The sequence below is a fragment of the Strix aluco genome, chromosome 3 (assembly GCF_031877795.1).
Source record: "Strix aluco isolate bStrAlu1 chromosome 3, bStrAlu1.hap1, whole genome shotgun sequence".
In the NCBI taxonomy this organism is placed as follows: domain Eukaryota; kingdom Metazoa; phylum Chordata; class Aves; order Strigiformes; family Strigidae; genus Strix; species Strix aluco.
Genome location: NC_133933.1, coordinates 64,187,363 through 64,208,979, shown reverse-complemented (window position 1 = coordinate 64,208,979; position 21,617 = coordinate 64,187,363). Strand labels below are relative to the sequence as shown.

The following is a 21,617-nucleotide window of genomic DNA, read 5'->3' as shown; positions in this document are numbered from 1 at the left end:
TGCTTTGCTTTTGCCACAAGGTAACTCAGAACAACACTGGAATTCATTAGAAATGTTTTCATGGACAAAGGCAGACTCTTCTAATGGTTTGCAATTTACCATTGTAACTCCAAAACCATTTTCTCTTATTGGGACTGAAAAACATAATTTTTTAAAATAACTGTTGTCAGTGACTCCTAGATTTGCCCCATCAGGATGATTCTGAACTTTCAGGATTGTACATTACAAAAGGAGATATTACCATGGAAAAGCACACCTAGCAGCACTCAATTGCAAGTGGTACCTTCAAAGTCTCATTGAATTCTGGATCCACTGTGCTCTTTTTGACAGCTGTCTTCCGCTTACTCCGAGGAGATTTATCAGGAAGTAAATAAACCTTAACATACCTTGTAGATAGAGCGAAGGATATATGGAAAGTGACAAGAAGGGCGGGGGGGAGGAAATCAAATTAAGAAGAAAAATTAATTAGATGAGAGATTTTTCTTAATTCTTAAACAATTTTATTGACTTTGCAATTTTCCAAGCAATAACATGGCAAGTTGTGATTTATATCCTTTCTCAATAAAAGCAGACAGACTATAAGGATCCCTGTACACCATTCAGCTCCTGTGTTTCAATTCTATTCTAATTGGGAAAGGATTAGGATCTGAATAGGAATGGGTTTTTTTCATACTCTCGGCCTCTGATAAAATAGCACCAAGGAAGTCACCTTGTCAGATGTAGTGACAGTTCAATGATGAAAACAAACAGCATATGTGCTCAAAGAAAAAAAAAAAAAAATCAACTCAATCAACTTTAGGATAATTGCTGCTTGTTCATGAAGAAAATATCTCATCTTTACAACACCAAGTACCGTGTAGCAAAAAAAGGTATAATCATACAAACAATACATAATAATTCATAACTCTTATAAATGCCAATTGTTATAATAGCCACTAGAGTGAAAGTGGGAGACTGTCTAAAGTGCTCAAAACTGCCCTAACAGTGATTCAAGAAAAAGTTGGACTGATATCAAGCACCAATGATTCCTACCCAACGTTTCTCATGTGTAGGTCATGTGAACATTGATACTTAAATATTCCCCTTAATATGAGTTCAGTGGGCTGTATTTGTGTTATGGCTTCAAAACTAAAGAGTATCAGCAATAGAGAGTGCTTGCTCACAGCTTGGCAGGGAAAGGAGTGATTATTAACATAATACTACATATTTTTAAACTGTACTTGTATGTATTTAGATATTATGATTTAAACCATTTTTAAAACAGCCTCTTGATTAACTTACTGGGTAAATAAAATCAGCTGTATCTCATATTGCCAGTGCAGAATTTACACATCTTCCCTACTTTTTCCAAACTTATCCATAGGTAAAACTACTTTTTAAAATATCCAGGTACTAGAAGTTTTAGCCTCTTGCTCTATCACCCCAGATCAATTTAACTAAAAAGCAGCCAGTCAGACTTCAAACCAGTCAACAAGCTAAATAATTCAACAGGTTTTAAACATCAGTTAAAAGTCTGCTTTTCTGCAAGTTTGTCGAGTACACTGACTGTACTTTTCCTGTTGTCTTGGGAACCAACAGAAATATAAAAATATATACCAATACAGAACCTAATGTTCGCTACATGGCACTTCCCATATCGCCTTTCAGGCTTCCAGCAACTGTTTGCCTGGCTTAATTACCAGGGGACTTAAAGAACCTGCAGGGGACTTGAAGAACCTTGAGCCACTTCTGAAGCGCTCCCAAACTGCCTTGCTTCAGGAGCTGCTGTTCCAGCAAGGCTCCTTTCATCACCAAGCTCGTCTTCATGAACGTCCTCTCCAAGATGTACAAAAGCCGTGTTCCTTCTGGGTGAAGGTGACTGCAACTCCACAAATCCAATGTGGTCACTCAAGTGCTCAAACGTGGTGTGACAGCAGGGGCAAGGACAGGCAGTTAGGTATTGTACCGGGTGATTTTCTATGAATGGTTGTTGCGTGGTCAGAGAGGATCGTTTAGTAATAAACAGACAAATCATGAAGACTTAATTATCCAACCAAAAACTTCTATGGCGCATTTTATCCACAGAAGTAGGTATTTCTTCCTCTTAAAATAATACATAATTATTAAACAGCTTTAGATTTTAAAATGCATTGCAGATCTGAAATTTCTATTCTTATTACAGAAGATGGAAGCACAGAAGTAGTATAGCAATTGCCCAGTGACCCACAGTGAGTCAGTAGATGAACTAGTAACACAACATCTCATGTTTTAACCACTTATGTATTAATTTTGAGGGCAGAACTTAAGAGCTAAAATCTGCACAGATATTCTCGAGATCCAAAGTTATTCATCAGCAACACAGATACCCAACTGCCTGCTCACAGGCAGGGAAAGAGACAATTATTAGCAGAAAATGGTCAGAATGGAATAAGCACCGATATGAAATCTATTTGTCTTGTAGTGTGGATATGTAAAAAGGGCTGGATATGTTGGATATTCTGGAAGTGCTAATATGGCATACTATCTCATATATCAATCAATTTCAATCACAGCATACATAAATATCTTAAAACCAGAATATTTTCCTTATTTTTTTCTCCTCTACGAAATACTTACGGGTTACACTTTTTCTTCTTCTCTTCTCCATAAGCTAGGTTCTTGCATCCCTTGATGCAAATTTCTAAGACGCAAGCTTTGAAGATGTATCTTATGGCAAACTCTATTTCTCCTGTGATGTTAGCCTTGCCAAAATTGCCAGAGTCAGTGCAAGTGCTGTTAAGACTATACAAACTTCCCTAAGAAAAGACAAATATTTGGGAAAAGTAGCTTCAGATCAAACAGGACAAAACATTTCCCTCAAAGGTCAGCATCTTTACAGACATGACTGTAGAGCTACTGCAAATCATGAAGATTTAAGGTAACCTGTATAAAACATTCTGTTGCTTCTATAACAGCCCTGAAAATTATGACTGTAATCGCAATTCTACTGCTTTGCCTTTTTTTCTTCAATAAGCTCTCTAGGCTAAGAAAATGTTTTCTTAGGTAACTTCTGGATCTAGAAATTGTCTCTGAATAAAACTGAGAAATCCCATGAGAAAAATGGGATAAGTGTCTGAAAGGAAGAGAGTGAAAAAAACCTCTGAAATCTAAGAACATACAAAAACATCAAACTAGACTACTTTTAATACATATAGCTCATAGTAGGCTACACTGCTGAGACATTAGGTTCTATCACATATCAAAGGAAACAAAAGTGGCCTTGCACATCCAGTAAAAATTCTACAAGATGCCCCAACTCCATATAAAAATGACATGCTCCATACTGCAGAACACTGTTCAGGGAAGATTAAAATACAAAGACATCCAGCTGGTGCATAAAGAAGTTGTTTCCTACGTCGCCTCAGCCACTTTGTTCTCCTTTCATCTAATTTTGCCTTTGGGGCAAAGGTTTGGATACTGTCCAGCCACATACATAACCAGCATTTGTGTCTAGCATTTATAGAGGCCATGAAACTGCAATGAAGGCAGAGACTATAATCCTTTCTGTGGCCCAGCACAGACATGTAACTTTACAGTGCTAGCTAGCCTTCACAGTGACAAATTATCAACACAATCAAAACAGTTTGGTCTCCATTCATTTATAATGATATTCTTTAAGGTGAGCCCTAGAAACTTTTTACATAGCATATGTCATGAAGACACAATTGTTTGTGTGATTAATCTCACAGCAACATTGCCCTAGATTGCTAAAATATCTGTGTTAGCTCACTCCTCCCTCTGAAAACAAACACCAACCCACACAGGACTGGTTAACCAAGGAGTTCTGCCTTGCACAACCCAGCAGCTAAGACTGCAGAGTAGTGTTTATAAGATCATATCTCTCTTCCATGCGGATGCTCTTCTTCATTTGCGCACCTTGCCAAATACTCATTTTAAAATTCACACCAACAGCTTAATTAGATTAAAGAAGTTATCTACTCTATAAGCTCTAAGTAACATACCAGCTTGACAAAAGAGTCGTCAGAGTGCTTACTGAGGAAGTCACAACAAGTGTTAGGACTGTTTTGACCTGATGCTTGTTGCATGTAATCTTGTTCCCTCCACGAGACATTTATCAGTATAATCAATCTCCCTTGCAGCTTTTGCTCAGCTCTGCTCTTTCACTCAGTGACATAATTTTATTCATCTGACCAGAAAATGCTTATTTTCCACCAAAATTCTTCATGACAAAGGAATGCAAACAGATTTTTGTCTTAGCTCTTATGTCCCAAAAAAAGTTCTGCAAAAGTCCCTAATATTTATTCCACAGAACCTCTTATTTATTTAGATGCCAGATAGGTGTTCTGATTAATAATGTTTGGACTGAATATCACTACATATGTCTCCCACCTGACCAGGCGTCACACACATTCAATGTAGAAATCACTCATCCTTTTGGTTCAGTGAACAGGGATTTAGCAATGACTTCATGTATTGCACTCCTGCTGGCATGACTGGAAGCAATGTCATCTGATATTTTGGAAGATACATTTTCACGGAGCAGCCATCAATATCCAACACTTACCCACAAAGGGAAGTTTAATGGAACTTGGCCTTTGCCTTTACAAGATAGTAGAAAATATTTCAATTTTAAGCCTGGGCTGTCTATAGCCCAGTTCAAATGGTTGTCATTAGATTCATAAATGTCATCAAAAACTTATCCATTTGTCAGTTTAACACCTCAGACTTCACAGTGCAGTAAACTAGTAGAGAGCACCAAGATCTTTGTGTGTGTTTCTACTCCTCTGCAAAATGAGCAAGCTGGTTTAACTTGATTCCCTAACAGTCACTTTAGTTCCCTTCTTTACAACATCAGTTATGGATTCTTCGGATACTTCACCCTGCTTAACCTCATCATTAATACATAGAAATTAGCTTCCACAGTTAATCAGAGAGGCTTTAAAGCATGTGCTGAATTAATTTATAACTGGCTTCCTTGTCTCTCATTTACAGTATTCAAAATGCCGTCCATTAGAGGATGACTCAGTGCCATTCCCTAAACCTATGAACTGCTCCCCTGGCTTCCATCACTGTCAGCTTCCTCTTCATTCACTGACACACTGACATTTGAATTTCCATTGATGTTTCCATTACCACAGTTTTTGCAGAATAACAAAACCCTTCTGTTAAATTAAGTTTTAAGAGAAAGAGCTGGCTACTAGGTTAGAAAGAGCGACACTCACGATCACAACACTAATATAAAATGGGAAGAATGTTGGTTGCATTAATAAAATTCAGAGGAAGCTGATCTATCAATTATTCATTATTAATCGATATAACCATCTATCAATTATCCATTATTAATTTGACTGGGCTTATGCTGCAAAAAGTTCACAGTGTTACTATGCCACCAAAGGCAGTCAGTCTTTCATCAGATACAAACTCAAGTAAAATTCTTCCTTCCTTTTGCAATATAATCCAAAATACACCAACATTTTGCACAAGATCTTAGCTTTTATATCTGTTCCCACTAAGCACCTGTTCTGTTGTGCTTCACCCTTTAACTTACATATTTTCTGGCATCACAGAAAACGGCATCGTTTGTGGGACTGGTTGTTATGTCTTCTTCCTCCTTGTAATTTCTTCTGGTCAGAATTTCACTGTCATTTTGGGCCCCAGTGATGAGCTGTTGAAGACTGGGTATACTTTTCATCTGTAAGAAATTCAGCAATTTTTTTTTAATTTAAGAAAAATGCCCTGATTCCTTCAGGAATGTTATCAGAAGAAAATTTGGTAAACAGCTACAATTCATTCTGATCAGTGTCACACAGGTATCACACTTTCAAAGACAATATAGTAACTTAATTTAAATGTCGATTTACAACTCTCTCATCCCAGCTAGTAGTACTTTCATTATGTTCAGAATTTTCTAAAATCAACATACTACCACCTAATCTAAGGATCACTACCACAGCAATTACTAACAACAGTCTACTAATAACACACCAAAAGTAGCAATATACTAATGAAAGGCCTTATTAGCCTTTAACAAAACAGTAATTTTGGAAGAAAAAAAAATTTTCTCCAGAAAATTAAAAATAGTATTTTGCAATATGCATGACACATGTCCACGTCTACCTATGCAAGAATTAATGTAAGTTGAAAGAGACTCGAAAATAGAAACAGACTCACAAGTTCTTATTTAGCTTTGATTATAGAAAAAGTTTAAATTTCTGAGGTGTTCTTGACTTTGCTTTGACCAAGTCCATTCACCTTTCCAATCTTCCCATGAAAACCCTGATCATTTGTGGAAAATTGAGATATATAGTACAAAACTCCTTGAGATTTACCTTCAGCCACCTCTGTTTACCAATAACAACAGTTAATAGAATTAAGTAAGTGCCAAAAGATTAATACATATGGTTAGAAATATGCTGAAAATAGATTTCAACTCATTCTGGCACACCACTACTCCTGGATAATACAATCTATGAAAAGTATGTTCACAGTTCAACAGGGAGGAAAAGAGTGAGGTAAGAAATTCTACATGATGAGGATCTAAGAAAATAATTTCTTTTAAAAAAATTTGTGTAACAGGGATTACTTGAAAGACTAGAAAGAATATTGTGTGACTGAATCAACAGAAAGGACCATGACATATTTGCATTAAAGAAACAGATAATATATATTCAATAAACCTGGGAACCCCTCCTTCACAATCAGCAGAAAGCACTAAAGAATGAGAACAACAGAGGAGATTACTTCTGAAAAAACAGGATGTGTAAAATCCAAACCAGTATGCTGTTATTAGAACACACAGAAATTGTTATGTGTAATAACTGCCCTACCTTAAGAATAGATGTAAGAATTCATTAAGTTCCCTTGTGAGGAGACAGAAAATGCATTCAGAATACAGCCTCAACCCCCTGCGCCCCCCCCCCAAAACCAAAGCATCATATCAGCAGAGAAATTGTCTTCTGCTTTATAAAAACCTGCAACACCATCAGTTCTCCTTGCTAACCAAAACAACATATGACACACTGAATTTTAGCTTCTACTTGGATCAGAAAGACTTCTCTATTGTGTTAAACAGAAGAGATTGACAAGGCAACATAACTACCAGTGCTAAACTTAGCATCAGGTCACATAAGCAAGACTCCCACCTAGCCCAGCGCTAACGTCTGCAGCAGCGTGCACCCGCTGTCACAGGAGGGGTAACCCACAGCTACCCACGCAGCACAAACAGCTTCCACAGCTTGCGCATGTATGCTGTTCCCCCAGTGAGGCAGGTATAACTGAAATTTCTTTAATGAACTTGCTTACAGATTCTGGTGGTGAAAGGCCCTAGAAAACACTATTCAATCAACTTCCTAAATCCAGATTTTACACTGGCTGGTAGTTCTTGCCAATGGATTGTTTTTTCCCTATTACTGAAGTTAAACATAATCTCTTTCAACTTTAGTCTGAAATAATCAAGCTCTGAACATATCACAAATTTGAAAAACTACTTAAGAAACAGTTAGTGCTCTTGAGACTGAAGTGGCACCGCAGTCTTATACCCTGCACATTTAAAATGGCAGAGTTACAGCTATTACATCCCAGTCATTCCTAGGAGAAAAATGCACACTTTCTAGGGGAAAAAAATACTTGCTTAATTCATTCTCCAAAAATGAAAATTCTTTCTGGGGTGGAAATCACAGCAAGTAAGATTTCTACATCATATTTTGTTATAAATTTGAGTAATTAGTTGTTTTTTGCGTGCAAAATTTAGAACAGGTTCTGTCCCTAAACTTAAGTCATAGCTCTAGTAAGGATGTAAACAGCTACCTTTAATAAAGGAAAACAAAGATGGAGAAGAAAAAAATAAATGAAAGACTAATTCAATAGTGCCATTGACAGAGATTTAAAATAATTTTTAAAATCACAGTAAAGATACAAAAAGCTATAAGTGCAGGGACAGACAAGTAAAATTTCCTTCAATATTAAAAAACCTAAATGGCAAAGATGACATTCACAAGAAAAAAAAAGATCAACAGTAATTCTAGCAACACTGAAGTCTATCTTTCAAAATCTGTAATGCAAAGGGTGGACATAAATTAAGTTCTAAATCTTTAAATGAGCAATTAAAAACCCACACAAATAATTTGGAATCCCCTACTAATACATTTCTCAAGCCAAATAACCCGTATCTCTCTTCTAAACATGACAGACTCTGTGTGATCAGCATGCAATGGAGCATAGTTTAAGTTCATATTATCTCCAACTCCAACGTTTCTTGATGCATTAAAAGAGCAGTGCTCTGCCAGTGGAATAAAGTAACACTGAAGTGTGGTTTGCCACAATGAAAGAAGCACTTGGGTTAATAATTGGCTATATTGGGTTAATAATTGTTGCCAATTTTGTTTATAATATAATTGCATACAAAAACACCAGCACTAATTTCGCAGGGTACACAGACCTTGCTGGGCCAATTCAAACCACTAGACCATGCGGTCTGACATGCTGTCTCTCCTATTTATCAACACCTAACACTTCAGAGGAAAGTAAAAAGTGTGCAGCAAGGGAGCTGTGAGTAATACTTGCCATGAGGTCTGGCCCAAAGCAAAAGCTGTTCTCAGCATCTACTTCAGGCACTTAGCAGACCACATTTACCTCATTCAGATGAACAAGGTGATTCAGTAAGTACCCACTATGTGGAAAACTGAGTATGGACAAAGTTCAGTCACTTGAGAAGTGAAAGTGTACAAAACAGAATCTTCAGTGTAACTATAAAGCAGATATGTGACATCATCTTCAGTCCTACACAATTTGTGGAAAAACAGATGGCTGGATGTTTCTCAAACTTCTCAAGAAAACACTGAAAGCTAGAGACTGTAACCAAAGCAAAAGGAAAGGGAAGTTGCCCAACAACTAACAGCAGTCAACGTTTTCTCCTTGCCAAATTAAAAAGTGCTCAGAAAGTGTCAGGATAGGTTTTGGATAGTCATAGCTTGGTCCTGTTAAGCAGCAAGAGGGGCAAGAGGAGGATGAGAGAGCACCTCCCTGCAGCCCAACAATCACAGAGAGCAGACATCAATCACCCTCAAGAGAGTCTGTGACAACCTGAGAGCAAAATGACCCATCCCCTCCCTCCCCATGTGAGGATCTTTGTAAAATCTCAGTCTAACATTTCAGCTCTGGGCTGAGATCAAGTGTGCAGACTCAGACAAAAACCTGGTGAAGAGTCAGAGTTTTGGCCACAGTCAGTGAACATCAGCTAAGCTCTGCTTGTGTAATAAAAGTTAATTCCACTGTGTAAGTCACTCCTACAAATATATTCCATTCCTGAAACAGCCCTTACAGTTAGACACTGTGTATAATAATATGAATACCCTGCTTGTAATGTTGATGGCTGTATCAGACTGGCTCCTTCTTTGCTTCCTTCTTTCCACGTTCTGCCCATAACCTGTGGTTAGGAGATGTCTGTCAGCCATATCATTCTGGGACTTAGAGATTTCTGAAGCGAAAATAAAGAGAGAAGTCACTGTAACAAACATTGCAAGCAATCCTGTAGATTTATAGGCTAATTCTGTAGCTCCCAAACTTTCATCCTGAATTTTTAACTGACGTTATCTACCTGGAATTGTGCAAAGCATTTGACACTGTCCCACATGACATCCTCATCTCTAAATTGGAGAGACTTGGATTTGACGGAGGGACCACACAGTGGATAAGGAATTGGCTGGACGGTCACACTCAAATTGTTGCGGTGAACGGCTTGATGTCTGAGTGGAGAGCAGTGACGAGTGGTGTCCTTCAAGGGTCAGTATGGGGATTGGCGCTGTTTAACATCTTTGTTGGTGACATGGACAGTGGGACTGAGTGCACCCTCAGCAGGTTTGACAATGACACCAAGCTGTGTGGTGCAGTTGACACACTGGAGGGAAGGGATGTGCCATCCAGAGGGACCTGGACAGGCTTGAGAGGTGGGACTGTGCAAACCTCATGAAGTTCAACAAGGCCAAGTGCAAGGTCCTGCATGTGGGTCAAGGCAATCCCAAGCACAGATACAGACTGGGTGATGAGTGGATTGAGAGCAGCCCTGTGGAAAAGGACTTGGGAGGAGTAGTGGATGGAAAACTGACTATGAGCCAGCAACGCACGCTCGCAGCCCAGAAAGCCAACCGTATCCTGGGCTGCATCAAGAGAAGTGTGGCCAGCAGCTCAAGGCAGGTGATTCTTCTCCTCTACTCCGCTCTTGTGAGACCCCATCTGGAATACTGTGTCCAACTCTGGGGCCCCCAGCATAAGAAGGACATGGACCTCCTTGAGTGAGTCCAGAGGAGGGCCACAAAGATGATCAGGGGACTGGAGCACCTCCCATGTGAGGACAGGCTGAGAGAGTTGGGGTTGTTCAGCCTGGAAAAGAGAAGGCTCCAGGAAGACCTTATAGCAGCCTTTCAGTACTTAAAGGGGGCTTACAGGAAAGATGGGGAGGGACTCCTTATCAGGGAGTGTAGCAAGAGGATGAGGGGTAATGGCTTTAAACTGAAAGAGGGTAGATTTAGATTAGATGTAAGGAAGAAAGTCTTTACTGTGAGGGTGGTGAGACACTGGAACAGTTTGCCCAGAGAGGCTATGGTTGCCCCCTCCCTGGAATTGTTCAAGGCCAGGTTGGACGGGGCTTTGAGCAACCTGGTCTAGTGGAAGGTGTCCCTGCCCATGGCGGGGGGGTGGAACTAGATGATCCTTAAGGTCCCTTCCAACCCAAACCATTTTATCATTCTAACTTTAGTACTGATCTCCTAAGAATAAGAAACAGAGGAGAAGGCCCTTACTTGTCCCATTTTGTATAATTGTATTTTGCCTACCTAAATATTTCCTGCTGTTTCAACTGGAAATTATACTCCTTGTTTTCTATCATTATAGCTGCTGCAAGGAATTGTACGTTATCAAATGCGGTGTCCTTGCAGAAGTAGCTACTACTGTCCCTACCTATAGTTTGATTTGCAAAGCAGTTTGGTTTGGTTCAGGATAAAAGTAAGATCATTATAACAACATAAAGCAACATGACAATGGAAATTAGAAAGCAGAGCATATTGGAAAACATTTTGACATTTATCCAAAATACGGATGAAAGGAGAAATATTACATACTGTGGTCCCAAACCACATATAATTTTAAGAACATGAGTAGACCTCATTGTCTTCAATAACATTATTCATATGGATAAGCTTATGCCCATACTTAAGTACTTCATTGAACTAGCACTTCAGTAACATCTGCTTTATCGTCAAATAAATCTGTAGGACAGTTGGACATTTAGTGCACCACTTTTTGCTTCTTATTCCTCAGGGTACAGTCAGAACTTCACTTAAAGAGAAGGGCAGCACTCATCCGTGATATCTGAAGTTGAAAACTAGCAGGCTTAGCAGCAGACACTTTGTTGTAAATCCCAGATAATCTCTCATGAAGAATTAATAACTTATAAGTGGTACATGAAATAGCTATCATATGTTTAATTCATACAGAAGAAATAAATATTTCTCTTACAACATGAGCCTCTGTGGAGGAACCTCAGACAGCGGACAATATGTCATTATTGTATTCAAAAACAATGGTACTCTTAAGTGTGATTTTTGAAGCCACTTTGGGTTGTTTTGTTCTTAGCAGCAATCAGTCCTCAGATGTTTACTGTACTCTGTGTACACCATTAAGGCATCATGTGACACATTCATAGGCAGGCTCAATTAAGTCATCTCTGACTGTAAGTGAAACCAGGTTTTTAAAATACACAGTGAAATCAGAGATCATAAAAGAGACTGGAGTGAGAGATCTAATGGAGTAGACACAGTCTGAGTAGGTTGACCAGCAGTAGAAGCAGAAAAACAAGCTTGCCTCACACTCACAGGTTACAGTGAGAAAAAATGATTGTTCAGTTTTCATATCTCTACCTCCTTTGACTTGTCAGTCGATGAGACAGACACTATCTCCAGTGCCAAGGGCGATTTTGCACTGCAAATAGAACTACAACCAGCAACTCATTTTACATTCACCAAATGGCAACAATTGGATTATAATCTCCTGTTGCTGACAAACCACGGTGGAACAGGAGGTAACAGCATGAAGAGCAGACTGTACAATGGCAGCATTGTGCTGCACGCGCAAATCCTTTGTTCCCACTGCTCTCAGACATGAACACACGCTGGCTTCAGTGATAGAATCAGAGGCATAACAAGGTTCTCCAGGTTTATTTACTGCAACACACAAGAGCTGGGTGTATTAAATACCTCTGCAAACCAGGACATTTTTATCTAGATAAGAGTACTAATTTTAGACACTCATGACTGAAAGCATTTATCAGCACAGTACCAGGTTTCACTAAGAGGCCATATTATCTGAAAGAGCTGTTTCCTTAAATCAAGAAGCCCAAGTCTTTCTCCCTATAAGACTCCCTGTAGTTTTTAATTATTGACTTCAGTGATTGCAACAGCCTATTATTTTCTCACAAATTAAAAGGTTCTACCCTAACTGAGGATGATAGCACACGAGTGGGGTTTCACATACAGCTGAACTGAGCTAACAATTTGCTGCCATCCTCTGCAACCACTGCTCTTGCCTCCTCACTCCCTGGCTCTTGGCCACAAGCCCCAGCACCCTCTGTTGTACAGGCTCCAACATATACACCCTACCCTGAGCCTATTTAACTCACTAAACCAGCAGAAAAAGCACCTATGTGTTTTGTCTGGGTTAATGTTCTGCCCTTTTAATTAGCTAAATCAGTTTCCAGAAGGGTCCAGAAACACTGGTGCTAATTCAAGTTAAGCAATGACAGCACAAGGCCAGAAACAGAGAGAGAAGACAGATGTGGGGGGAGTAGGACCTTCCTTTTGGTAGCAGTGAACTATTAAATTAGCTTGCTGAAGTCCTGAGAGTCTTTCCCAGTAACTGTGGGAAATGACCAGGCTTCAAACTAACAGAAAGCAGAATAAATTAGTTTGCATCCAATTCTATGCTGCCTCAGCTAGCTGCTTCCAATAATGAAGTATCCCACGCCACCCTACACTACACTTCTGTTCAGGAGAGATAACCATTGTGTCTCTGCATAGCTTTAATATGTGTTCACACAGACACAACATTAAATGTAAATGTAGTTAAAGGAGAATGGGCCTTTAGGATGGGTGGAAGAAGTTAAGAAGAAAGACCAAACAAGAGCTAAGACAACAGTTAGGGTGAAAAGCAGAAAGACACTAAAACCAAATTTATTCAGGTCTAATCTCACATTTGGAGTTTTCCAAGATGAAGCTAGTAAGAAAACACTAAGGTTCATTCAAATACATGTAAATCTGCAAGCCCCTGTAATCTTCATAAGGCTCAGAAGTTGTTTTCCTCTGGTCACTGATGCCTTTAATTTGTTCTTTACAAATGCTGGCTGTCCTCAGTGTATTTAGCCTTAGAGGTGCAGACTGTGTATGCAGTCAGCATAGGTGAATGGAAGGAACCAAAAAGATCAGAATGAAAGAAGAGTTGTTAGGACTGGCTGGCTCTTAAGAAGTATGCACTGAAAAAACCCACACCACTAGACAGACTGAGAAACAGGAAAGAAGTAATCTTGAAAACTGCCAGTGAATGAAAATACTAAACGCTACTTCCCTTACACGATAGATTCTTCAACAGGGTCAGCTGGGGTTTAGTCAGATAACACGAAGATCACTATAGTAGAAAGTGGTTATTATGCTGTGCTAACATGAGTTAAATATACTGCATCTGAACAACTGTTAAACTTAAAAGTAACATTACAGTCTTCACATCTTTACAAGAAAGGTATTCTGGATTGGTACCATCAGCTTGTTAAACAACTAGCAGAATACTGAAGGAGAATTAGACTTACTGTATTTTTCAGGTTGGCTCAGTCTCAGCATTAGTAATTTCAGCCATTACTCAGTACTCTTTTTTTATAACTATTTTTTGGCCAACACATTGAAACGTTTTACTATGTTACTTTAGAATAACAAAGCAGTGAAAGCTACTTACTTTTTATATGTGTTGTGAGAGACAAAAACAAGTTTTCCACAGATTTATTAAAACTTTTAGACTGTCCGAGTTCCTGCAAATGAGAGATGCCAAGAGTAAGAAAATGCAAAATATTTGCTGTTTTAAAGTTTCCAGGATCACATATCTACAGACCACATAACAATCAGATGGTAAGTCTGCAGCCCTTTGTTTACTTCTGTAGACAAATACAACTGAGGACTTAAGTTGACATGGTTGAAACTGGCACACTAATGTCTGAAGATGGAAAACAATCTTTTCAGTTCTGTAGTCTCTGATATATAAGTGGAACTCCTTGTAGGAAGATCACACAGGAATTTCATAAATACGACTAAATACATCACTGACCCATTGTAATGTTTTGAATACTTCAAGTAGGAAAGTCCTATCTATTGCAGATGCTCCTGTGACTCTGAATCAAAGAGTTTTCATCAAATTCCAGGTAAGCACATATTAGAATGCTTATAGCATTGCAATGGGCTTCAAAACCCAGGCCTGAGGACCCAGTCCAAAATGAACTGAAATAGTAATGTAGTACGATTTTGATGAGTTCTGAGCCATGTCCTACAATTCTGACCACTAGAAACTGTAATGTGAATGCAACCATCAAATTTGTTCTCAGTAATGAAAGTAACACATGGAACGATCGCTTCATAAATGACTACGGAATATCACAGGATCATGGGATCCTTCAGGGTGAAAGAGAGCTCAGGAGATCTCAGTCCAGGCTTCCTGTAGTGAGGCACCAAAAGCCAGGTGCAGTATTCTAGTGCCAAATAAAGTGATTAATTACTTCTCTCAAAAACTAATAATTGAAAACATCCCGCCAGATAGCCCCTGACCTTTCTTTCCTATTACCAACGCAGCATAAAAAAAAAGACAAAGGAACATAAGGCAGCATTTATATTGCAATATGAAGTTACAGTATTTACTGCACTTCTGTGGCTGGCCTTTTCATATGAATGACAAACTAAGAAGTGCAGGTATACATATATTTTTCAGATACGTACATTTACCATCATGTTGCTTCCTGCTGTGGATTCTGTGAAAGGAGGTGGAGTTGGAGGTACGACAGAAATTTTACTAGAAATTTAAGAGACAACAAACAGCACAACAATTAATATATTATGCTAATAGATGGATAAATAAACCACATTCATGGACAGTATCTTTATTATCTGTCTTTCCTGCAGTCTAAAGATCTGGGTTAAGATCCTGTGTCTTCAAGAGCTGCAGCACAGGCTTATTGCCTGTAAGAATTAGGACTACTTTTCTATCTTCTCAGTCTTGAGCTGCTGTAGGCAGAATTATTAATTTAAAACAACCAGGAAGACCTAATTCAGGACAGGCTTCCTAGACTTCTGTATGGTTGGCAGTATTACAATCTGTGTCCCAAGATTTAAAATACAATTCCTGTGTAATACATCCCATCGCTGTTTCAAAGTTGTTTTCAGGAAACAGTCACCTTTATTTACAATACTAAAAGGATCCTTCCTTGCCTGGGCCCAGAGCTGTTAGAGCCCCTTTACAGCATTCCAGACATTTCACCTGTTGTAATTAGCCTGTCTGTGAAAAAAAAACCTGACTGATTTCTAACTGATTCTGTTATCATAGCACAGTCACAGACCCTAAAGGCAGCCAGTGAACTTCCTTTTTGATTCTCTTTTACTTTTTCCACATCTAGGTAAAAGCAAGTCCTTACACAGCCCTCGTTCAGATTATATCTAGCTGACTAAGTTTCTGTCTTCGGCAGTTATGCCTCATCAGATTATTATCATAAAATTGAGGGCACCTCTTTGTATCTTATTTTACTTTTTTTTTTTTTTTAAGGAAGAGGGTTTCTTTTACACAATATAATTTAAGTAGGCTGTTATTTCATTTTTAACACTGGTAATAACTTAAGTATGGTCATGCTTAGGCCTCTAGTCAAAGTATTTATCTATTATTTATTTATATATTTCCCATTGAGCAAATAATGATGTTATTGCTATTATACCTAGTAAATGATTTTTATCTCTGATCATTTAAAAGTAGTGTGTAAATTTGAAAGATAATGGTGTAAACAGTCATGCAAAAAATATAAGCAGATATCACAAAAATAATGCACATCATTTCAAGTAAATAAGACACTATTACTCTAAACATAGTACTCTCTTTTGTACTTGGGACCTTTTCTGTGGATTGCTGACAGATAAAAGTGGCAACTTTTCTACACTATTGAAATTTGTTTTTCATAATAAAAAAATACAAACTGCTGGCTGGTTTATAACATACAATATATCACCTACACAAATCCTGTCTCCTAGGATTGTTTGTCCTTTTATGAGTCTTACCTCAGTTTCTGATAAGATTTCAAAAGCTTTGCACCAACTGTTTCATGTCTGCCTGTGAAGGAGAGAAAAATATCAAAACACCCAAAGGTCATTTAGCAACAACAGCAGTTACTAATGCCTGTATAATACTTTTTAAAATCAGTGCCTTTCAGGAACTGGCCTGTATTTACAGAAGCTCATACATATGCAAGTCAGGAGTGAAGTCAACCCCCACCTGACATATCAGCATACATGCCATACAAGCTTCTCCTGTATCACAAACTCTCACAGGTGACACATTCAGACCAGCTCTTCACAACTGCAGAGGACAATCATGCACAGATGCTAACAGGCCCATTCCTACAAGTTGCTAAGTGCTCTCAGCCTCCTGAGGTCCAGGTGGCACGTAGTGCACAGGCCCACTGCACTAAAGCACACTTCAACTATAAAACTCAAACACTACGGAAAGCTTGAAAATGTGTACAAGAGTAGGCACATGGTCACCTCTTGCATCTTATGAAAAATTCTTTTCACTTTTCCTACTAAGGACCCGAACAATCATGAAAACGCATGACTAGCTCACAAACGTGAGGCTAAGGCCAGCCCTGTGGGGAAATAGCAACCATGTCACGCTCCTCAGGTGAGCAGCCACATGATGTAAAGAACACCAAGGAGCAAGCGCTCCGTTGGGCACAAACAATGAAGACTCATAAAAACATCGTTTGCTCCTGAGTGATCGCAAACAGAAAGAAGGGCTAAATGCATGTAACAAATGGCCAACCGAAAATATCTGGAGTGGCTTTAATCACTAATCATTCCTAATACAGAAAGCAGCATGTGAGCTGTACTTTGCTGAAGATGTCATTAATTACAACATATTACTTACATAAAAGTAATTGGTGGTGGTAGAAATAATAATCAATTTACTGGTGTTACAAATTTCAATCAGAACTCCAGAATTGATGCTCTGTTATTAATAAGTAATATTCACTACCTTCATTTATTACAGCATTAAATGATTTCTTAGATTTTTAATTTATTGGTCAGTAAAGGCACTCTATCACTTTTATGAAAATATTATTTTTATTCCTTCGGTAGAAGATACACAAAATTAATAAAAAGCATACTGATGCAATTTTTATTTTTCACTCTGCCACTGTAACATATATTCTTTTCAGTTAAACTTATTTTCCAGCGAGTACTTCACTTGTGTTATATTTTCAAACCAAAAGAGGGCACTGTCTCTCCAGGCTTGAAGGATATGTAACTACTACAGTTGCTGTTTCAAAGTTTGCCATTTTTTAACCCCTTTAATTATATCAGTTAGTCTAATCAAAGGAACTAAACAAAACATATTTCTCCCTGCAGGCTTATCTTCTGTATATCCTTAGATCTTTGTGACTTCAACAGTAGTATGATTAGACTACCTAGGCAAAATGCTTCAAGCACCCACAGAGCTTTGATAATGCAAGGTGAGAACTCATTTATTTTACTGGAAAGAGGGACAGTCAGTACCTTGCAATATCAGATTCAGTGTCTGAGAGCAACATAGCATTTTCCAGTAACTGAGAGAGATTGTTAAAATTACTGGCTTTAGACTTGCTGAAGAGAATAGGAGGGAAAGCTATTAACATGCTTTAAAGATCAGTCAACTAACACTTTAAAAATCAGTGTGTTAGGTAGAATCGAATTCAGTGAAATCTTTCAAATTCTAGATTAATTGTTTTAGCAGGAACTGTAGCTCAGTTTCTTAATATTCTACCGGCTGTCTTTCGTGAATACATACTACCCCAAATTTGCCTGATTACATTCTTCCATTTATAAATGTCTTCCTATTCAAGTTTCCCAAGAGGTATTTAAGGTCTAGTGCTTTCCTCTTTACCATCTATTCTTAAATGTAGATACCATGCAGATACTGGAAGTGAAACTGTAACATTTAGCTACAGTTAGTCACAAGGTGAAATGGTTGCCCATCTGAAGTGGCACTTCAAGGGAAAAAGGAAGGAAATCCTCTCCACCTCGTTAGTCATTGTAGGTGAAAATGAAGGCTAACAGCCCCTTGGTTGGTGAAACACATTCCCCATAGGGCATCCATCCACATCCTCTATAATTTCTTTTAGGGCTTTGTATTTTTCACTGTGCTGGAAAGACTGAACACAAGGGAATGGCACAGCTGGCTAAAAGTAAAGAAACAGTAAGTGTTTAGCTCTCTGCTGATTTATAGCTATGCATGTGTGGGGGGGTTATTCCATTCTGTTATTTCTTTAAGCTTTAGAACTTTCTCAGTGAAAACAATTGAAGTTTTAACTTTGACAAACAATGGATGCAAGATCATTTCCTTCCTGAACATATATTTTAAATTTTCTATATTTATTTCATGTCATTGTATTTCTTAGAAGCCTTACAAGCCCATTAATTCAAATTGGTATGTCCAGCAATTTCCTTATTCGTATTACGCATACAAAATAAATTATACTTTTAAATGCATTCTGCTACTTTGTGTTCATGTTTTATTTAGTGCATAGACAGATGCACTGCATGATAATTTCTGACAAATCTCTTACCAAGTGGAAGAAACATTAAATACAGTGGCAGACCACATTTTGTGTTTCACTTAGATGAAGACTACACATTACACAGCAGTTTACGGTCTGTTCCAGTGATTACCTTCACCTGGATATTTCTTTGCTCGTTCCTCAAAGAACCATTCACCAGCCTTTACTTTCACATCTCTGAAAAACAAGCAAAAGACATTTGAATCAACATTTTCCAAAGTGCATTTCTTCAAATGTTTGGTAACCATTCAACAATCTTTCTTAATCCTATCATAAAACTAGGATTTCATGACTGGTCACTCCACTGACTGATTTTGCTGTGGGTCTGCAAAGGATTCCTCCCCTCCATTATTGTTTTTTTTTCTCCTTTTTGCTATGTCGGACTGCCCATGGAAAGCAATACATACTGCTCTAGGCATTGCTCTGAAGCCAGGAGTCCGGGTCCACCCCAGTCTATACAACCAACTTGCATAACAGCCCCAGGCACTTGGCTGCCTCCACTGCGTACAGCTGCAGCCCAGTCTGAGGAGCAGGAAAGTCAATGATAGCAGACATGCTCCCAGGCAGAACCTGGGATGGGTACCTGGGAGGACTGAGCTCCACAACCCTGATGGTGTGATGGCTTCATGGCCCATCTCTCTCCATTTTCTGGAGGCTAACATCAATGATATCCATGTCATACACAGGCACCAGGATCACAGGATGAGAAAAGTTAGGATTAACAAGTGCTTGAGAATAGGGAGGCTCTACAGAGAGATCTGGACAGGCTGGAGCGATGGGCTAAGGCCAACTGTATGAGTTTCAATAAGGCCAAATGCCGGGTGCTGCACTTGGGCCACAACAACCCCCAGCAGCGCTACAGGCTTGGGGAGGAGTGGCTGGAGAGCTGCCAGTCAGAGAGGGACCTGGGGGTGTTGATTGACAGCCAGTTGAACATGAGCCAGCAGCGTGCCCAGGTGGCCAAGAAGGCCAATGGCATCCTGGCTTGCATCAGAAATAGTGTGGCCAGCAGGGACAGGGAAGTGATCTTACCCCTGTACTGGGCACTGGTGAGGCCGCACCTCAATTACTGTGTTCAGTTTTGGGCCCCTCACTACAAAAAGGACATTGAATTACTCGAGCGTGTCCAGAGAAGGGCAACGAAGCTGGTGAAGGGTCTGGAGCACATGTCGTATGAGGAACGGCTGAGGGAACTGGGGTTGTTTAGTCTGGAGAAGAGGAGGCTGAGGGGAGACCTCATCGCCCTCTACAGCTACCTGAAAGGAGGTTGCAGAGAGCTGGGGATGAGTCTCTTTAACCAAGTAACAAGTGATAGGACAAGAGGGAATGGCCTCAAGTTGCACCAGGGAAGGTTTAGGCTAGATATTAGGAAGTATTTCTTTACAGAACGGGCTGTTAGGTGTTGGAATGGGCTGCCCAGGGCAGTGGTGGAGTCCCCATCCCTGGAGGTGTTTAAGAGTTGGGTTGATACAGCGCTGAGGGATATGGTGTAGTTGAGAACTGTCAGTGTTAGGTTAATGGTTGGACTGGATGATCTTCAATGTCCTTTCCAACCTAGATGATTCTGTGATTCTGTAATTCTGTGAAAATGATATCAGACTAAATAGCTCTGCCAAGAGCAGATTTGCAGCAGATTTGCATTTTGTTGTCTCCAACTGACTTAAATGAAGTCTGCAATCTGAACTCATACATTATTAAAGAGACAAATTTAATTTTAACTGAGGAGAAGACTCTCTGGAGTCTTCAGGTTCCAAATTCTCATCGAAATGTCTTACTAATATTTGTGCATTTTTATTATCTCTGTTCCTTGTGGATTTTCTGATGCTTATTATAGGATGAAGTCCCACTGCAAAAAGTTCCTCAGTGCAGGCGCCACTAAACTTTCTTCTCTGCCCAGTAGTTCACTTTCCTTCTATGAAATCAATCTCTTTATTCCAATTCCCTCTGACAAAACTGGTTGAAATTGGCATCAATATATAAGGCAGTAAATTCATGTAGGGCTTGCCTTCTTAAGAAAGCAAAATCTCTAAACATGAGAGCTATAGTAATGCCCACCAAAGGCCAGGCAACAAAATCCCTGGGTCTGCCATTTCACACCTCACCTTACTCTATGTTAAAATAGACAAACTCTAGGTAGGATGCTGTTCGTTCTTTCTGTGGCTTGAATTTAAGGCATTTTAGGCATTTAAAATATACCTTTGTAAGTAGCAATGCAGAATACTAAAAAATTTTACTACCTGTGCAGATTGTGCTATTTATTTTCATGCCTAACCATAGATCCTTGTACATAACTGAACACAGATGAGCTTGAAAATTAGGTTAAAATAACTTTGAGGCAGAATACTTCCTTACTTTGGATGGAGATCTATTAGCTAATGTCTGAAACCTCTGGCTGCACTAGATCTTCAAGGGCTCTGCATAGTGCCTCGATTCTCATCTCCAGCCTCCCCTTTATGTTCTTTCCACTACCCATGGTTATCTTCCCAGAGTTTAATCTCCAGTTCTGCACAGACTCATGTGATAATTAGACCACTCACAGAACGAAAACAGATCTGGAAATACCCTCCACATTTATTTTTTTTAGGCTGAAGAGTGTATTAAGTTAAGCTATGACCAAAAGCATGACAACAAAGCTGATAAAGAACTATCTTTATCAAGTGAAATAGACTTAACTCCTTCAAAGCAAATGTCTGCCTAGACTCCTAGAAGACAGGTTTCCTTTAAAAAAAAAAACTCAAAAAAACCCCAAAAACAAACACAC

The 21,617-nt window shown here is 39.0% G+C and overlaps 1 protein-coding gene across 2 annotated transcripts in view; it reads right to left on the bottom strand.

The window, feature by feature from the left end:
* SYTL3 (synaptotagmin like 3) overlaps positions 1–21,617 on the bottom strand; it is a 37,654-nt gene that overhangs the window by 7,159 nt on the left and 8,878 nt on the right. The window contains exons 4-11 of one of the 2 annotated variants that reach the window (XM_074818873.1): positions 18,969–19,033; positions 16,323–16,374; positions 15,000–15,072; positions 13,972–14,044; positions 9,330–9,454; positions 5,528–5,671; positions 2,596–2,774; positions 284–386 (exon numbers count right to left, since the gene is read on the bottom strand). In XM_074818873.1, coding sequence (XP_074674974.1) covers positions 284–386; positions 2,596–2,774; positions 5,528–5,671; positions 9,330–9,454; positions 13,972–14,044; positions 15,000–15,072; positions 16,323–16,374; positions 18,969–19,033 — 814 coding nt within the window. The remainder of the gene's footprint in view (positions 1–283; positions 387–2,595; positions 2,775–5,527; positions 5,672–9,329; positions 9,455–13,971; positions 14,045–14,999; positions 15,073–16,322; positions 16,375–18,968; positions 19,034–21,617) is intronic. The other variant, XM_074818874.1, reaches the window with a different exon arrangement.